Below are 15,391 nucleotides of genomic sequence, written 5' to 3'. Positions count from 1 at the left end.
AGCATTTCTCTGAAATGCTACCTGATAATTATACCCTTTAAAAAAAAACACCAAAAAAAATGTTCAAGGTCTCTTTCAACAGAGTCTTTTAATACTCGTTGGAAGTTGTGTTGTGAGTAAACACACTATTTTGTCAAGATGTGACTTATCAATGACATCAAACATTGGATGAACTAAGAAAAGCAGCATTTTATGATGTTACTGTAGCTTTGTATTGGAGTTCAGTCGCTACTTGAAAGTTTTTATGCACCCAAGTTTGTCAAGTTGTCAGTCAATACAGACACTTTTCTAGAGGATGCTTCCTCACAATTTCCACACAGAGGCCAAGTTTCAGGCTCAGCAACACAAAGCCTTCAGGCAACTTGCTCAAGGGCACTCCCAATAATTGCTGTATCCGAGAGCTAAAACCATGCTTCTAACATAAAACTTGACTCGATACACCACACTTCTGGAACTGACTCATTTCTTTGTAATACAAAGGGTAGTCACATGTAACACACAGTGATCCAGTGTGATTACAGTGTGACTTAGCTGACAGTCTAAACTCTGGCCTTGACCTGCTGATTGCGCAGTGGTTGTGTGACTTTGCCATTTGTTGCTGCAGTTGCTGCCTTTCTCTTCAGTGAGGGGGGAGGTGAGAGACTTGGCCATTCATTAGCTGCATTAACAATGCTGAACTAAAATGAAATGTTTCATGCTGTGGCATTTGAATAAAAGCCACCAACTGCTGAGCTTGCCTTATTTGTTGCTGCCATACTTTCACTGGCCTTCATAAGAATAGGAATAAATGCCCACTAGTCTATTGATTAACTAGGAATATTGAGATTAAAGTGGATTATCTTTGAACCCTGAGTGTTGCCACCTATTGTGTGCTCTATTAGTTTAAAAACTGTTCTTGTTTTGGTTTTTTTGAGAGCAATATGATTATTTATGGTAGTTTAAATGCTTAAAAATGAATATTTAGCAATAGCAAGAATTTACCTAGACAAACATGTGTGTATTGTTGATATAGCAGTATAATATCACATTATCTCCATGCAATAAAATCAAGCTTTCTGTTTGCGGATGAAAAGCAGTATGTAAAAGCTCCTGCTCCACCCTGGTGTATCAGTACAGTAATTGTCTCAGTCAGATTAAGTTTAATCTGACCTGGCCCATGAAACACTCGTTGAACCACAGTGTGTATTCCATATGTTGAACGCACGTGACACGTTAAAATATCTTATAAATGATTGATTAAAAGTACAACACCACCATAATAATAATAATAACGACACAGGCCTTACGTTTTACGTCTCAAGAAGGGAACAACCCAACTACCATATATGGTAAATGGGCGGTCGGTGAAAGCCAACTACCCTATTCTGATTGGATCAGCAGTCTGACATGACATTTTTTTCCCAAGTCGTTGCCGACTCTGATTGGTCATCTGACTTGGTCCGATTTAAGATCATTATCTTAATCAGCCATAGGCGAAGTGAAGAGGAAAAAAAAAAAAAAAAGGAGAAGGAAGGAAGGAAGGAAGGAGAAGCCAAACAAGAACGGCGGAGTTTGGCGTGGAGAGTCGTTTCAAGACGAACCCGACCGCCACCGGCTTGAGGGGAGAATGCTCGAAAACAAAAGAGAGAGATTGAAAACCTTCCTCAGGAAGATCGACGAGAAGGCCATGGTCAGAATAAAACACTTCATGAAGGAGAGGTGAGTGGGACGAACCGCTATGTGCCGGGCGAGCATCATCAGCAGGGCGGATGCTAAAGGCGGTTTCTTTTGCTGACAAGTCAGACCGACGACATTTTCATTTGTTTTTTGTTGTTGTTGTTGTTTCCCCCCCCTTTAATGTTTACGTCGTGGTATATGTTCTCGGAAACCACGTTATCGTAGACGCCACGTTACGGGAATGCGTCTTTTAGTCAGCGGGTACCTAATGCTAGCAGTGCTAACCCTTCGCGGAAGATGTGTTGGCATTTAAAGTGACTCGTCGCGGACGAATTGAATTAAAACCGTAAAGAAATTGCGTTTAGGTACAAAGCAGACGGCGGCGTGGCGGGAGCGTCTTTTTGCACTGTTTGGCACCACCATTACTTGATCATCTGCACATTTGTGCTTCAGTGCAAGATTGACATCACGTCGAGAGAGAGAGAGAGAGAGAGAGAGCTCAGCCGCTGACACGTCCGATGACCTAAACCACTGACCCCCCCGCTGACATGTTTAAATACAGACGTGGATTAACCTCGAAGTGCTTTCCAGTGTGATTCGCAGAATGATTGCCAGCCGTGAATGAGATGAATGTTGACGCGGGTCGCACAAGTGCCGTCTGTGTGCTGGAAGGAGTGTGACCACACATGGGGGGTTAGGTGGGGGGGTTAGGTGGTTTCATATCGAGCCTTTTCGTTTCTGTTCTCGTTCTTCTCATTTCCCAATAACACAATGACCGACCTGACCCCCTTTTTTTTTTTTTTATTAATAAGCCTTGTTGTGTCATACGTGTTGTTTGTGTCCACAGCGGAGTCTGTAATCTATTCCAGTCGGTACAGATAACTGGAGTAGATCAACCGCGGTCGTGATCGCGGGTGGAAGACTGGCATCGAGGCAAACTAGCCCGGATCTGGTTCGTTCTTTTATCTCGCCTTTTGCCACCCACCCTCCCGTTCAGAAACCACGACTTCATCGACTGGTGTATGTGGGTCAGACTGGCATCACCGTTCGCTCTTCCGCCACGATCACGGTTGATCTAACACCGATACGCTACTCGGCCGGTCTACTCGGCTTCGGGAGACCAGCCTGACGGGCGTGCTTTCGTACGCCACCACAGTCACTCGCCCACTGTTCAGAGCATGCACACATGCAGTGTTTCCATCTACCCCCAGAGAAACACACACACACACACACACACACACACCAGCTTCACATGGGACTAGCGAGCCTACGCTTTCACAGTAAAGCCTATTTTTAGCTGCCCTGAGTTGACCACAGGTGCTACACGGTGCTGTGCAAATGCTCCGAGTATCTCGCTGTTGGCGCTCCTCGTCCTCCCGAGTTTGCCTTTTAGCTTTCTTTACCATAGATAGCCGTTTGCTGCCCTGCCAGTCAGAAGTGGCCCTCCTGGTTATCAGTTCAGCCAAAGTGTGCCTGGAGTACGGTATGTGGGGGTGATTAGCCGTTTCCAGAACGCGCACTTGTTGTGACAGTGTCAGGCTTCAGTCAGCGAGCGAAGGCTCTTACTATATAAATGCAACATCCGGGGCAGTCATTTGGTCCCCTCGGACCTTTTAGCCCGTCTCCTTCTTGTATGTGCTTCTCTGGAATGATGGCGAAAACGTTGCATTCAATAAATGTGTTGCAGAGAAAGCCGGGCAAGTAGGAGGCAGCCACGTAGCGCGCCGCGTACTTTTTCACACCGAACGCTGGCTGGCGAGCTCATCGTAAGTTGCTTTGCATGCTGTGTTGCAAGGCGCAGTCAAGACGAATACGAGTTGCCATGAAATGGGGGAAGAACCCGGTGGAGCTGCAAAGCTGGTGGAGTTGGAGGAGCTCAGAATAGGCTGGGTGTGGCGGGTTCGCAGGCGTCCTGTTGGCTCCAGGAAGATGCTCCCGGGACGGAGCTTCCCAGCGGCTGCGGGCAGCGAAAACTGTAGGTCTAAATTACGAGATGTGCTGCAGGCTGAAAGGGAAAACCCGAGTTAGAGGACCAAAACCACATCTGCAGGACTGTTAATCGCTTAATGAGAGGTTGCATGCTTAAGCAGCTGGTCAAGCTTCGCAGTTACGTTGTCGCCTCCGTCGGGGCTCGCGCTAACGACCACCCCATTTCCCTCGCCGGCGAGCCACGTAAAAGGCTGTGTTGTTTTTTTTGTGGCTATTTCGCCTTTCGGTGTGAATTCCACCTAAAGTCGTTGCCATAGGTCGGTCTAATTTCAGACGCACGAGGCTTTATGCAGGCTTATCTAAATGCACGAGCTAAAGCTGGTCCGTCCTGCTCGGCTTTGAACAGCAGGAAGAAATTTGATGTGATGCCTCGCTGGCAGAACGTCGTCTCTCTGGTCGTGAAAGACTGTACGAGTCGACGCCTTTTTTTTCTTTTTCCATTTTTGTTTTGTTTTATAGCATCCCGATTTCAAGATAAGCCCGGTTCTTTGAAAGGAGAGAGACTGCCGCAACATCACAAGGTTAGCTGCTCGTTAGAGGCTGAAGTATCTGTAGGAAAAGGCAACTAAACACTCCTCTCAGAAAAGCTTTTCACCCCCAGGAGTTTTTCTCTATGCTACTACACTTCCAGGTGTTCATACAATTTTTAGCAGGTTTTTTTTGTCATGTGAAGAATGCTGCGTATTTGTTTACGCCCTCCTAGCTCAGTAAAATGATGGTGAAAACGCTGTAAGAGGACACGCAAAACCTAATTTGATGACTCTGTTTTTTTTTTTTTTTTTCCCCGTTCATTTGAATAAATGTTATAGAATAAATCATTTACTGTATATTTGTGTGGAGTATAGGTAATAGTTTTGGGCAGGAAGATCTTTATACACTTTACCTCCCGTAATACAGAGATGAGCCCTGCTGCTCTATGCAATTCAACAGTTGTTGAGTTGCTGGTGCTCCGAGGAGCTGAAATCAACAAAAATGTTTTAAAAACGGCGGTGACCTTCTTCTACTTTTGAATGATTTTAAAGTCAGGTGGGATTTTTCAGCCCCTCCCACCTCACCATTGCCTCTCCCCTCCCCGGTCACATGCCCGGTCAAGAAGAGCACTCTGTGGCCTTGAAGAAAGAACCTCTCTGTCTCTCAGTCTCTCTGTCTCTGCGCCCAGCTTGCACAGAGGACGTGAAGGGAGATGCTGCGTGCAACACGGCCACATGACTTCCCACTCAAACACACGAACGCATTTATTCTAATACATGCACACAAACGCACTCTCTGTTCCACTTGGCACGCACGCAGAGACACACACACACACACAGACGCACGCAGAGACACACAGAGACACACATACACACACAGACACACATACACACACAGAGACACACATACACACACAGAGACACACACGCTCGCACACAGAGACACACACACACGCATGCAGAGGCACACACAGAGAGAGAGAGACACACACACACAGAGACACTCAGAGACACACAGAGAGTTTTCCTGCAGACTGAGCCCTGGCAGGGCGCCACAGACTTTGTGTTATTTTGCCCTGACCACTGGCTCATTTCCCTGCCCTTCTTGACTGCTCCATTAAAGCTCGCACACATGCACACATTTATACATGCAGACAGATTATCGTTCTCGGTCTGACCCACATTAATGTTTAGGGGTTATCTTTCTTTCTTTCTTTTTTTCCTCTCGTAATTTTTGTTTGTTTGCGTGTTTCTGGTTGTGAATGAAACTTGGCTGTCATGAAGTGGGGGCATATTTAAACCCTGCTGGATTGATTGGTCAGCTGCAACAGTCTGTTGATTTGCTTTGGTTATAGACTGGCTTTGACTGGAGGCTGGCGAGTCAGCGGGTCATATGACGAAAATGATCCAAGGCCGTCCAGAAGATGGTGCTGTCACGCTACGCGGTTCTGCTCGTTCTCAGCTAATCGCAGAGATTTCATGACTTTGCAGAAGTTCAGCAAAGCCTCGCGTGTGAACCCAGGCCTCATGTTGTTGCAGAGGCAACGTTGGTTGTGGGAACGCATCCTCTCCAGAAAAAGTTTTGTCTTGAGGGCGCCAGCACTGCAGACCAGCTGACATATGGCTGACGTCTGCAGCGGGACCCCTGGGACCAGCTGTCTCGTCTTGGGACAGAAAATGAAAGCCTCGTGTGTCTACACCCGGAGGGGCTCTTTTTGCTGACTGGAATGTCCTGCGCCGGAGTCGAATCCCACCTCCGGTTAACACGGGCATCTTTTATAAGCCCGGTGAAGATGCAATGTTTAAATTTGCGGGCGATGTCGCTTAATTATTGAACAAGTATGATTATTACAATTGAAGGCATTTCCTGCGCGGTTTCATATCAGAGAAGGGCCACGGCCAGCTCTTAACTGTGCTCTCTATTCTGATATGCTGCATTTCATACCTAAGTGGTGCAGTTGGTTGTCCACGTTATTATTGGAAGAGTGTTATCCAGCACGAGTGCTTTTTTTTTTTTTTTTTTGACGAAGGTGAACGTAGGTCGCCTTGCACCTCCTCCCAAATCTTATCTGTAGCCGAGTGATGAACACGAGGTCGAATTCCCAATAGGAAGTATGTGTAAAAATGCAGTATGTACGCGAGCAGATTCTTGAATTTGGCACGTGTGAATAAGCATTATACTGCACATATGCTTTCTGTTCACATTATATTCTGTATTCATCCAAGTGCCCGGGCCAGAAATAGATACTGGGACACCGTTCCCCAGTTTTAAATGTCACCGGGAGGGCCGATGTGTTCAGGGATTTAATTACACATTTGGGAAATCTAGGTGTCAGCATTATGGAGCTTTTAAGTTGTCTTTATTAAGGTTATTGTATTAGCTGCATGTTGTGAAACATTGTACTCTCTGTTATGAGCTTTAGAAAGTAGTGCTGAAGGATGTCACGGTGGCCTGTTTGCGCTGTTGAACCTTTTAACGATGTCCGTCCTGTAGCTCGACACCCGAGGTTTAAACTTTCCAGGGAAAACATGGCAGGTGTTGGTTCGACAGGAGAGGGTGAGGGGTGATATATGGTGGCTATATTAGGACGGATGCGTCGAGTGCAGGAAGACTTTTATCTGTCTCGCTGAGTTTCCTGAATGGTGATGTCGTGGGTACAGAAATAGCCTATTGATGAACAGCAGCTCTCAATTGAGGTATATGAATGTGATGGGGGGGGGAAAAAAAGATTTGTCCCTTCTTCTCGTTTGCATTGTGGCTCCGGAAATTCTCGTCAAACAGGCTCTGAAAAGTTCCCTTTGTTTTCTGTCTTATTTTGCAAGCGATTCTTTTTTATTTTACTTTCCGCATCTAATGGACGAGTCCCCTGTTTCCTTATCTTGTGACCTACAACATGCACGTAGTCGCTCCTTCTTGCAAGAATAAATGTCCGATGCGTTTGATTTTTGAACCGAGCCTCTTGAGTAATTTTTCCAACAGAATGTAACTTGGGTCTACTACATTAACTGATTGGACTTTTCATTGTGGTTTTTTTTTTCAAGCTGTTATGCTCCACCCCGAACCCAAATACTCTTGCGGTCAATGGCCCCATTTACATCAAGCCACAAAGACTGCCAGCTAGCCATTGTCACGGCGCATTGTACTGGCTGCTTTTAAAGTCATCTCCTTGTTGTTATTGACAATAGGGTATTGAATGTTGTCATTTTTTTTTTTTTTTTTTTTTTTTGGAAAGTGAGAATAACCTGGCAATGTTTCTTTCAACACACACACACACACACACACACACACACACACACACACACACACACACACACACACACACACACACACACACACACACACACACACACACACTTTTTCACTGCCTACCTCCCACTGTTAACCGTTTCCACGACAACACAGCCTGTGACTGCTTCGGAGAGGACTCAGCTGTTGGGAGGACATTATGGGTTTGCTTACAACAGAATGCCTTTCTTTTTCTTTTTTTTTTTTTTCGTTGCCCAATCTCATTCAATGTCCTGCTGTGTCTTTGTGGCCCTGGCCCTATCGTCATGTTGTGCTCTTGCGTACTTTCAGTCACTGCAGTAAAAAAAAAAAAAAAAAAAAAAAGAAGACCTTTACTCCCTTTTTGATTGGGCTGTGAATACTCTGGGTCCAAGTGCAAAAGGTACTGCCTTACTCTGTCACTCAGCTGCCTTTACCAGGGGTGGTTGCAAGGCTTTCAGGGATTGTGGAAGAAGGGGAATTTTGGTTGATCATGGAGAGAGGGAAACGCTTGTTAAACCAACAGGGTGCTGTGACTGATTCTCATTGCTCAGAGGATCAGGGAAGGTAAGGCAAGAAAATGTATATTGCTGATCTCGGCCAGTACGTCTCGAACTGCCAGATAAGGCGGAGCTGACGTGATTGATTAAGTGCATTTTTTTGTTTTATGACCAACAACCCATTTTCCTTGAAAAGTTGAAGTGATTTGTTGTTTTCTCAGTAGATACTCCATAAATAGCAGTGGTCACAGATCTGAGCTAATGACCGTCACGACTCTGCGAGGAATTAATTTGCCTGGTCTAAAATAGAACGAGAACAAATGCAGATTAAGAAAAATCCAAACCGATGCGTTCTGTCAGTAATCTTTATTTACCAGAACATATCTTCATGCGAGTTTGCAGTTTGTGCTGTAGTTTCCCCGCCTGATAAACATGACTGTATGACCTGCTGTTTGCGCTGTAGTCCCCCCCTCTCTCCCCCAACACCTCTCGGAGACAAATTGTACTCCGGATCGAGTCCAGATAAACGCGCATCCGCGACCTCGTGCATGTCCATTTTAATCTGCTCTTTTCAAGAGAATTTGATATGCCCGTGCTTTGTTGTAAAATGTCAGGAGTGGCGGTAAAACTAGGTCCAAAATAGTTTGTTTTTTGTTTTTTTTGCGAGTTGGTCTGACATATTGCTTCAACAAGTAAGTAGGTCAGAGGTCAGGGTCTGCATCTGACCAATACACACTCATTTCAGACCACATCCTGCTTTGTAACTGCAAAGCGGTCATTTCAAAAATTGCGCTTTTTACGCAAGTCATTTCATAACCAGCGTTTTTCCACACGGCTATCATTTGGTGAGCAAAAAAATAAATAAAACTGACGCACGCCTGTCCACCGTTTGATGGCTTTGGCCTTGAACTCTTTTATATGCTGTTAAAGATGAGTCACTTTCTTCCACACAGGCAGACTTCCTAGTCTTCGGGTTTTATTGTGCTTTTCGACCAAACTCGAAATGTTTCTTTAAGGTGCTCTCGTTGTTTTTTTGTTTTTTTTTGTTTTTTTTTTCTGCCTGGTGTCAGGGTTTTTAAACGGTCTTGTAAACATCATCAATAAGCGTTACGGACGGTAGACCTACGGGGCCGACTGCCAGACCAGACCGTCTGTATGTATGGACTTAAACTTCACACGCTCATGTTAAGTGAGGATAAAGACAATTGCAGGCTCTGGTCTGCCTGTTATCAAAGTAATCCAGGGACTTAACGATGACGGCATCGCCACAAAATTCAAGCTTCTAGACTGAAAGGTTTTAAAAGAAAAGAAAAAAAAATATATATATATAAAATTATATTATATATATATAATTTTTTTTTGTTAATCCAGTGCTCTTTTCAGTGAACTAGAGGAGTGCTTGTGGCTTCCCGAGTCTTACAGGATGCAGCTTTAACAGGATCTCGTTAATGGTTACGGTTAGTCCTGAGTAAAGAGGAAGTTGTTGATAAATTCAAACAATTGATGGTATTTGAATACTGCCTATATTGCCCTGCTGCCATGACCCCCTTCCAAGTGGATACGGGTCAGGTGAGCGTATCAAACGCAAACACCTGGCCACCAGTTCGCCGATCATAAAAGAGTTCTCGGCGCGCTGCCTTTTGTCTAAACGGCAACCGCAGCAGTTTACCTGCCCCAAAAGCCACTAGCTTCATTGTATTGTTTTGTATGTAAATATTCAAATATATTGCTTTTAAGTTTTTAGTGTAGAGGAACAAGCTGCAGCTACACATAATTATAAACAATGGTTTTTTTTTATTTCAATGCTTGATGGCTGAAAATTCAAAAAAAAAAAAAAAAACGGGCTCAACCTTTCTTTACACTCGAGTTTGTGAATATATTCTATTGCACAAACGGGGAAACGTCTTGCATGGTCGGTCACCATTTGGATTCCGCACTTGAGATAGGCGGGACAGGCGTACACCGAAGCTGCATTTCACGTTTTTCTTTTTTCTTTCCCCCCCCTCTTCCTCCTTGGCCTCAATTCCTCAGGTAAAATGAAGCCGTTCAGTTATGAAACATCACCGTGAACAAAAGCAGAGCACACTCTCCTTCATCAAGAATCCAGTCTGGGACATTTGTATTGATGTTTGACGCGAGTGTTGACGAACGGACGGTTCAATCTTCTGCCGCCGGTTGTTTAGAGTCGGTTGCTTTTTTTTTTTTCTTCTTTTTTTTTTTTTTTTTTAAAACCGGACTTCTCTGAACAAAGATTTGAACTGCCGAGCGCGTCCTCGTTTCGATTCATCGCCCGAAGGGATACGTTGACAACGCGCCGCTCCCAGATCGGGTCGGATGGGCCGGTCTGAGCAGCTCTCAAGAATTCGACTTTGTCACTCGTGTACAGAGTCGTGTTTGTTTTGTTGTTGTTTGTTTTGTTTTTTTCATTTTTGTTGTTGAAGTCTCTGATGCTGCTTTGCCCGACCAGAAGAAATACCAGCCAGAAAGGATTTTTTGTTTTGTTTGTTTTTGATTGCGGATCGTGTTTGTCAGTGGAAGATTTTGTGGGATGGGCCTGGTTTTCTTAAACATGCCAGTGCCTGCGTTGTGCTCTGCTGACTCTGGAGAGAGAGAGAGAGAGACTGTATAAGCTGGTCTCTTTCATGCCTGTTTGACCGCGGGTGGGTGGTGGTGGGGGTGAGGGGGGAGGGGGAGTGGCCGAGTTTGACGTCAGGCACTACGGAGTGTCACACCATTCTCAACACAAAGTGGCTTCCTCTTTTTACTCGCACATTCACACGGCCACACACGGCAACAGTTGGGGTTTTTTTTATTTTATTTTTTTTCTTCTTCTTCTTTCTGGCAGGATGTGGCGAAGTACCCTGATGAACTAGGACAGCGATTCATTCCGTTTTGATGTTGTTGTTTTTTTGGCGAGGATAGTGAGCAGAGCTTGTTTACAATAACTGGCTTGTTTATCGTTTGCAATAACGGTTGGTTTTTTTGGGTTTTTTTTTTTCCCCCATTTGTGAGGATAGGAAATGCCTACTGTAAGTAGGTACATGAGCTTTCGTTCATCAAAGAGGTTTAAAGTCACCGGGTGAGTTGGTCTTTGCGGATTTTGTAGTTTTGTTCTTTGGAGATGGAGGTTTCTCTCAAACAGCAACTTTTCTTTTTAAAGTCTCATATTTGCACTGTATCGTTATTGTTTACATGTTGTGTGGATTTAGAGTCATGTTCTTTTACATTTTAGCCGACACGGAGGTCTTGCGGTGAATTTGTATTTCTTTACTTCCTGGTCAAGGACAGGCCGTATGAAGAGCATATTTGACTGTAGTGGATCCTGTAATCTGATTTTTTTTTAATTTTTTTTTTATTGGGCTGTTTTCGGCTACACTTTATTGAAATGGCATATTTGCATGGCGTGTCAGTTTTAGAGCGTGAACCTACGTCTGCGAGGTTGTAAAGCAGCCAGGAGATGTGATTGCCTGATGACGCATATTGTATCCATATAACTTTTTCATTTGGACGGTAACCAGTCCCAAACACATTAAAAAAAAAAAAAAAAATATGCCCATCAGTTTACTCATTGCACAGAGTGAAAACGGAGGGACTCGGTTCACGAATACGTCTTTCAAAATGTGCCCAAACGCAAACCCGCGGTTGATTTTAAACACCCGATACGTGCCGCTGCGAATGCAACAGAGCGTTAAACTCCGCTGTTCTCTGGTAGCCGCATTTACAGCCGACAGGTGTTTTTTTTTTTTTTTTTTTGCACAGACGGTGTGGGCGGTGCGATGCGTTTCTATTATTATTTTAGCGTGCCGCTAAGTCTGTGCTTCTTCTTCTTCTTTTCTTTTTCTTCTCCTCTCCTCTCCAGCAACTACCCGGTGGAGAGCAGTGGTGGCGGGCTGCCAGCCAAAGTGAAGAAAAGCAGAAGCAGCTTAAGCAATGGCAGCGTCAAGAAGGCGGAGGCGAGGAAAGCCTTGAGCTTAGAGGCGGCCCAGCTCCCGACCCAGCAACAGCACAAAACCCTCGTCAGACAAGTGGCCGTCAGGTAAGGAACCGGTTGGGAGGGGATCGCACATGAGGTCATGAGATGCGTTTGGAATCGGGGGAGGAGGGGGGGGGGGGGTAGGCCGCGAGGAAAGCACCACCCGCGTCCCGAGAAAGTCCCGTTGCGTTTCGATCGTACAGTCAGATGTTGACCCCCCCGACCCCAAGTTTTGTCGCAATAAAAAGTGATGAAAGCGCACACACACACACCTTTTTTTTATTATTATTATTATTATTTTTTTTTATTGGACTGAGGAAGTGCGATCGTGTCGTATCTCGCGAGTCTGCACGCACCAAAGCGTTCGAACCGCACTTCCTTCAACGCTGACCGGCGGCGCCCTTTGTCCCCCCCCCCCGCAGGTCGCAGACGTTCGACGGCGACAACAAGGGCGTCGAGAAGATGGAGAGCGCCGGCACGCCGAGTGTAAGTCCACCTTTATTATTATTATTATTTTTTTAAAACATGGAAAACCGTGAAGAAACGGAAGATCGTGCTTTTTTTTTTTTTTTTTTTGTCGTCAAGGCGGAAGCCGCAGACCTTCCATCTGAATGTTTTCCGCTCTTTCAGTTTCAAAAGAACCATCTCGTGTCCTTCTCCCCCCCCGCAGAGTTTCATAAAGCACAACAAGACATTCCACAAGTTGTTTCCGGCCATCCCCGAGAGCGAAGACTTGCTTCACGGTAGGTAAACGGGAACGAAGGAGAACGAGCGACTTGCGTTGAAATAAATGCCCCGGCGGTCTCTGTAACTGGTAATGTTTGCGCTCCTTCTCCCTCCCCCCCCCCCTCCAGCATACATCTGCGCCCTGCAGAAGGAAGTGCCCTACCACGGTCGGCTGTACGTCACCGACACCCACGCCTGCTTCTATTCCTCAGTTTTGCTCAAAGACACGAAGGTAGGGCCGAGTTCGGGCCGCGGCCTGGCGTTTCTTTTTTTTTTTTTTTTTTAACTTTTTAACCGCTGCGTTTTGATCGGACCGATTTCCGAGTCTGAGCCTCGTCCTTGTTCTGCCGCAGGTAGTGATTCCCATCTCCTGCATCCACATAGTGAAGAAGCAGAATACAGCTCTGTTGGTACCCAACGCCTTGTCGATTCGCACCGTCGAAGGAGACAAGGTCAGTTTCTCGCCTTCGGCCCGCGCGCGATCCGAATCGACCGTAAAGCCTTGATTATTTATTTTTTTTAACGACGGGTGACGCTCAAGGTCAAGCTTAAAGTCTTGCTCAACCGCACTGAACTCTGCTTTTAGATTTAATCTAATCATTGACCGGGTGTATTTTATGGTACAGGCTCGCCAATAAGGTAGACGTTTGATATTAATGCTTTCTTCTTCTTCTTTTTTTTTTCCGGATCATTTCTCTTGATTGCTCAGTACCTCTTCGTGTCACTGCGGAACAGAGAATCATGTTATCAGCTGCTGCGTTCAGTCTGTCCTCAGCTCGAGGTGAGTGACTCGGGTCGAATGTTAAAAGAGTACACCCCCCCACCCCAAAAAAAAAAATATATAGTTCTTTTTAAAAATGCAGTTTTGTAAATTTGCGGTGGAAGCTGCCCTGCTTTTTCTTTATACCTGGAGAAAAGAAAAGAAAACGTTTCTGTGTATGCAGACTATCAAACCCATTTGTCAGAACCCCCAAAAAACAGGATCTGATTTTTTTTTTCCTCCCGTTACAGGACGGCAGCACAAACAGCAGCCCCGTCTTCTCCTCAGCCGAAAACAGCTTCGATAAGAGCAAACTCGTGGTAAGAGATCTTTTCTCCGCTGGAAAAAAAAAGTGAAATAACATTGTCGAGTCAACATTTTTGTAATTGAAGTATTTTGAATGGGGAGTCTTTATGTACACATACGAGACCAAAAACCCCCCCTCCCTTTACCGCCCCTCTCATAAACAACTCGGTCTCTTACCAACAGAACTCCAGTCAGTCCAGTCTGGACGACAGCTTGGACCAATTCGACGGCTCCGAGTCGGTGTCTTTGCAGGACCAGCCTCTGCACAGGCCGCACACGGGTGAGAATTCGCCGCCCGATCCTCCGGCCTCGCCGTCGCATCGGCGAACGCGACGTCGCACGCGCGCGCGGCGAACGGCGGCGTCCGACGTGGAATCGGATTTGTAACTCGTCCTCCGCGCGGAGAAAGAGCTGCTCGGTTTGTTTCGGATGCCGTCGTCTCGCGCTCTCGCCGACGTCCCAGCCAGCAGAACGAGCCAAGTTCAAGGCCTGAAAGAAGTTTTGACGTTGATTTCTTTTGTCTCCCTTCCGTCTCCCATCCGTCTCCCTTCCGCAGAGGCAGCGCCTCACGGAAATGGCTGCGCTTTTAGGAGCCTGCGCATGCAGCAGAGCGACAGCTCATCTTCTGAGGAGCTGTCCGTGTCAGGTAATACACGCGCACACGTAAAATCGCGACATTGACACACGATACTCACGGCGCGTTTACATTTCCGTTGGATGATTTTTTTTTTTTTTATTATTATTTTTTTTTTAGGTGGATCGTGGGTCTGGAATGTGACCGGAAAAGCCAAGTCCCTGCTGGTGCAGAGAGAGGCCAGCACCCTCAACACGCTGCTCTTCATTTACTTGATTTTGTAAGTAGCGCCCGCTTTTTTTTTTTTTTTTTTTTCCGAGCGCGTTCCGTTTTTCCTCCTCTTTCCCTCCGATCTCCCCTTTTTTTTAATTTTTTTTAATTTATTTTTTTATTTTTTTTAACCCAGTCCCATCTCATCTCCCCCGTGCGCTAAATCTCATTCTGCCGCTCACTCTCAAACTCGTCACTCTTTTCGAAGGAAAGGGTGAGGAATTTGTCCCGGTGGTTACCGAGCCGCGTCGTCTTGCAGAATCTCGTCGCAGTATGTAACAATTCTTTCGTTTGACTTTTGCGATCAAGATTTTCACAATTGTAATTTGCACCCGTGAAAGCGCGCCGTCGCTTAACGTGCGCACGCGCGTTTGATCTGAACGGTGTTGATTTGGGATTTGTTGGCAAACGTGGCTCGAAACGGACCAAAACAACAACAACAACAACAACAAAAATTTGATTATTTTAAACATTCAGGTGCGTTTTGTTCGCTTAAGAACCTGCAGAAAGTTCCGGCGTAAGCTGCTTGGATCATTTGCCGCCACTGTTAAAGAGGCAGTCAGTGTGACTCGTGCGTTTCATTTTTTTTTCTTCCCCTTTTTCTTATTTTTCCTTATTTTTTTCTGCCGCCGCCGCAGGGTCGTACTGCTGCTGCTGTCTTCGGGCTACATCGGTTTGCGTATCGTGGCCCTGGAGGAACAGCTGACATCCCTGGGCGCGCTGCCGGAGTTCAACACCTTACAAAGCGGGTAAGACGTCTTCCTCTTCCGAGTGCCGTCGTTTTTGGCTCCAAACGCCGTCGCCATTAGAGGCGAAATTCAGACGAGTCGGCCTTTTTTTTTTTTTTTGTTTTGTACCCCAGAACTTCACGCGTCGGTGACCCCCGGCGGTCGGAGCTCTGC

At 45.8% G+C, this 15,391-nt stretch overlaps 1 protein-coding gene across 3 annotated transcripts in view; it reads left to right on the top strand.

Annotated features, from left to right (window-relative positions):
* Positions 1 to 15,391, top strand: part of LOC138623038 (GRAM domain-containing protein 2B) — a 191,551-nt gene that overhangs the window by 46,268 nt on the left and 129,892 nt on the right. Inside the window, exons 2-13 of one of the 3 annotated variants that reach the window (XM_069702298.1) lie at positions 1,522 to 1,698; positions 11,740 to 11,916; positions 12,276 to 12,339; positions 12,524 to 12,596; positions 12,708 to 12,811; positions 12,933 to 13,031; positions 13,289 to 13,360; positions 13,591 to 13,659; positions 13,829 to 13,925; positions 14,202 to 14,291; positions 14,400 to 14,499; positions 15,128 to 15,238. In XM_069702298.1, coding sequence (XP_069558399.1) covers positions 1,522 to 1,698; positions 11,740 to 11,916; positions 12,276 to 12,339; positions 12,524 to 12,596; positions 12,708 to 12,811; positions 12,933 to 13,031; positions 13,289 to 13,360; positions 13,591 to 13,659; positions 13,829 to 13,925; positions 14,202 to 14,291; positions 14,400 to 14,499; positions 15,128 to 15,238 — 1,233 coding nt within the window. Of the gene's footprint in view, positions 1 to 1,521; positions 1,699 to 7,656; positions 7,948 to 10,587; positions 10,960 to 11,739; positions 11,917 to 12,275; positions 12,340 to 12,523; positions 12,597 to 12,707; positions 12,812 to 12,932; positions 13,032 to 13,288; positions 13,361 to 13,590; positions 13,660 to 13,828; positions 13,926 to 14,201; positions 14,292 to 14,399; positions 14,500 to 15,127; positions 15,239 to 15,391 lie in introns of those variants that run through there. The other 2 variants (XM_069702299.1, XM_069702300.1) reach the window with 2 other exon arrangements.

Source organism: Brachyistius frenatus, unplaced genomic scaffold, assembly GCF_029030835.1.
Source record: "Brachyistius frenatus isolate BFR_SWC_R1_liver_20210118 unplaced genomic scaffold, ASM2903083v1 Contig_41, whole genome shotgun sequence".
Classification (NCBI taxonomy): domain Eukaryota; kingdom Metazoa; phylum Chordata; class Actinopteri; family Embiotocidae; genus Brachyistius; species Brachyistius frenatus.
This window is presented reverse-complemented; position numbering and strand designations above follow the sequence as displayed.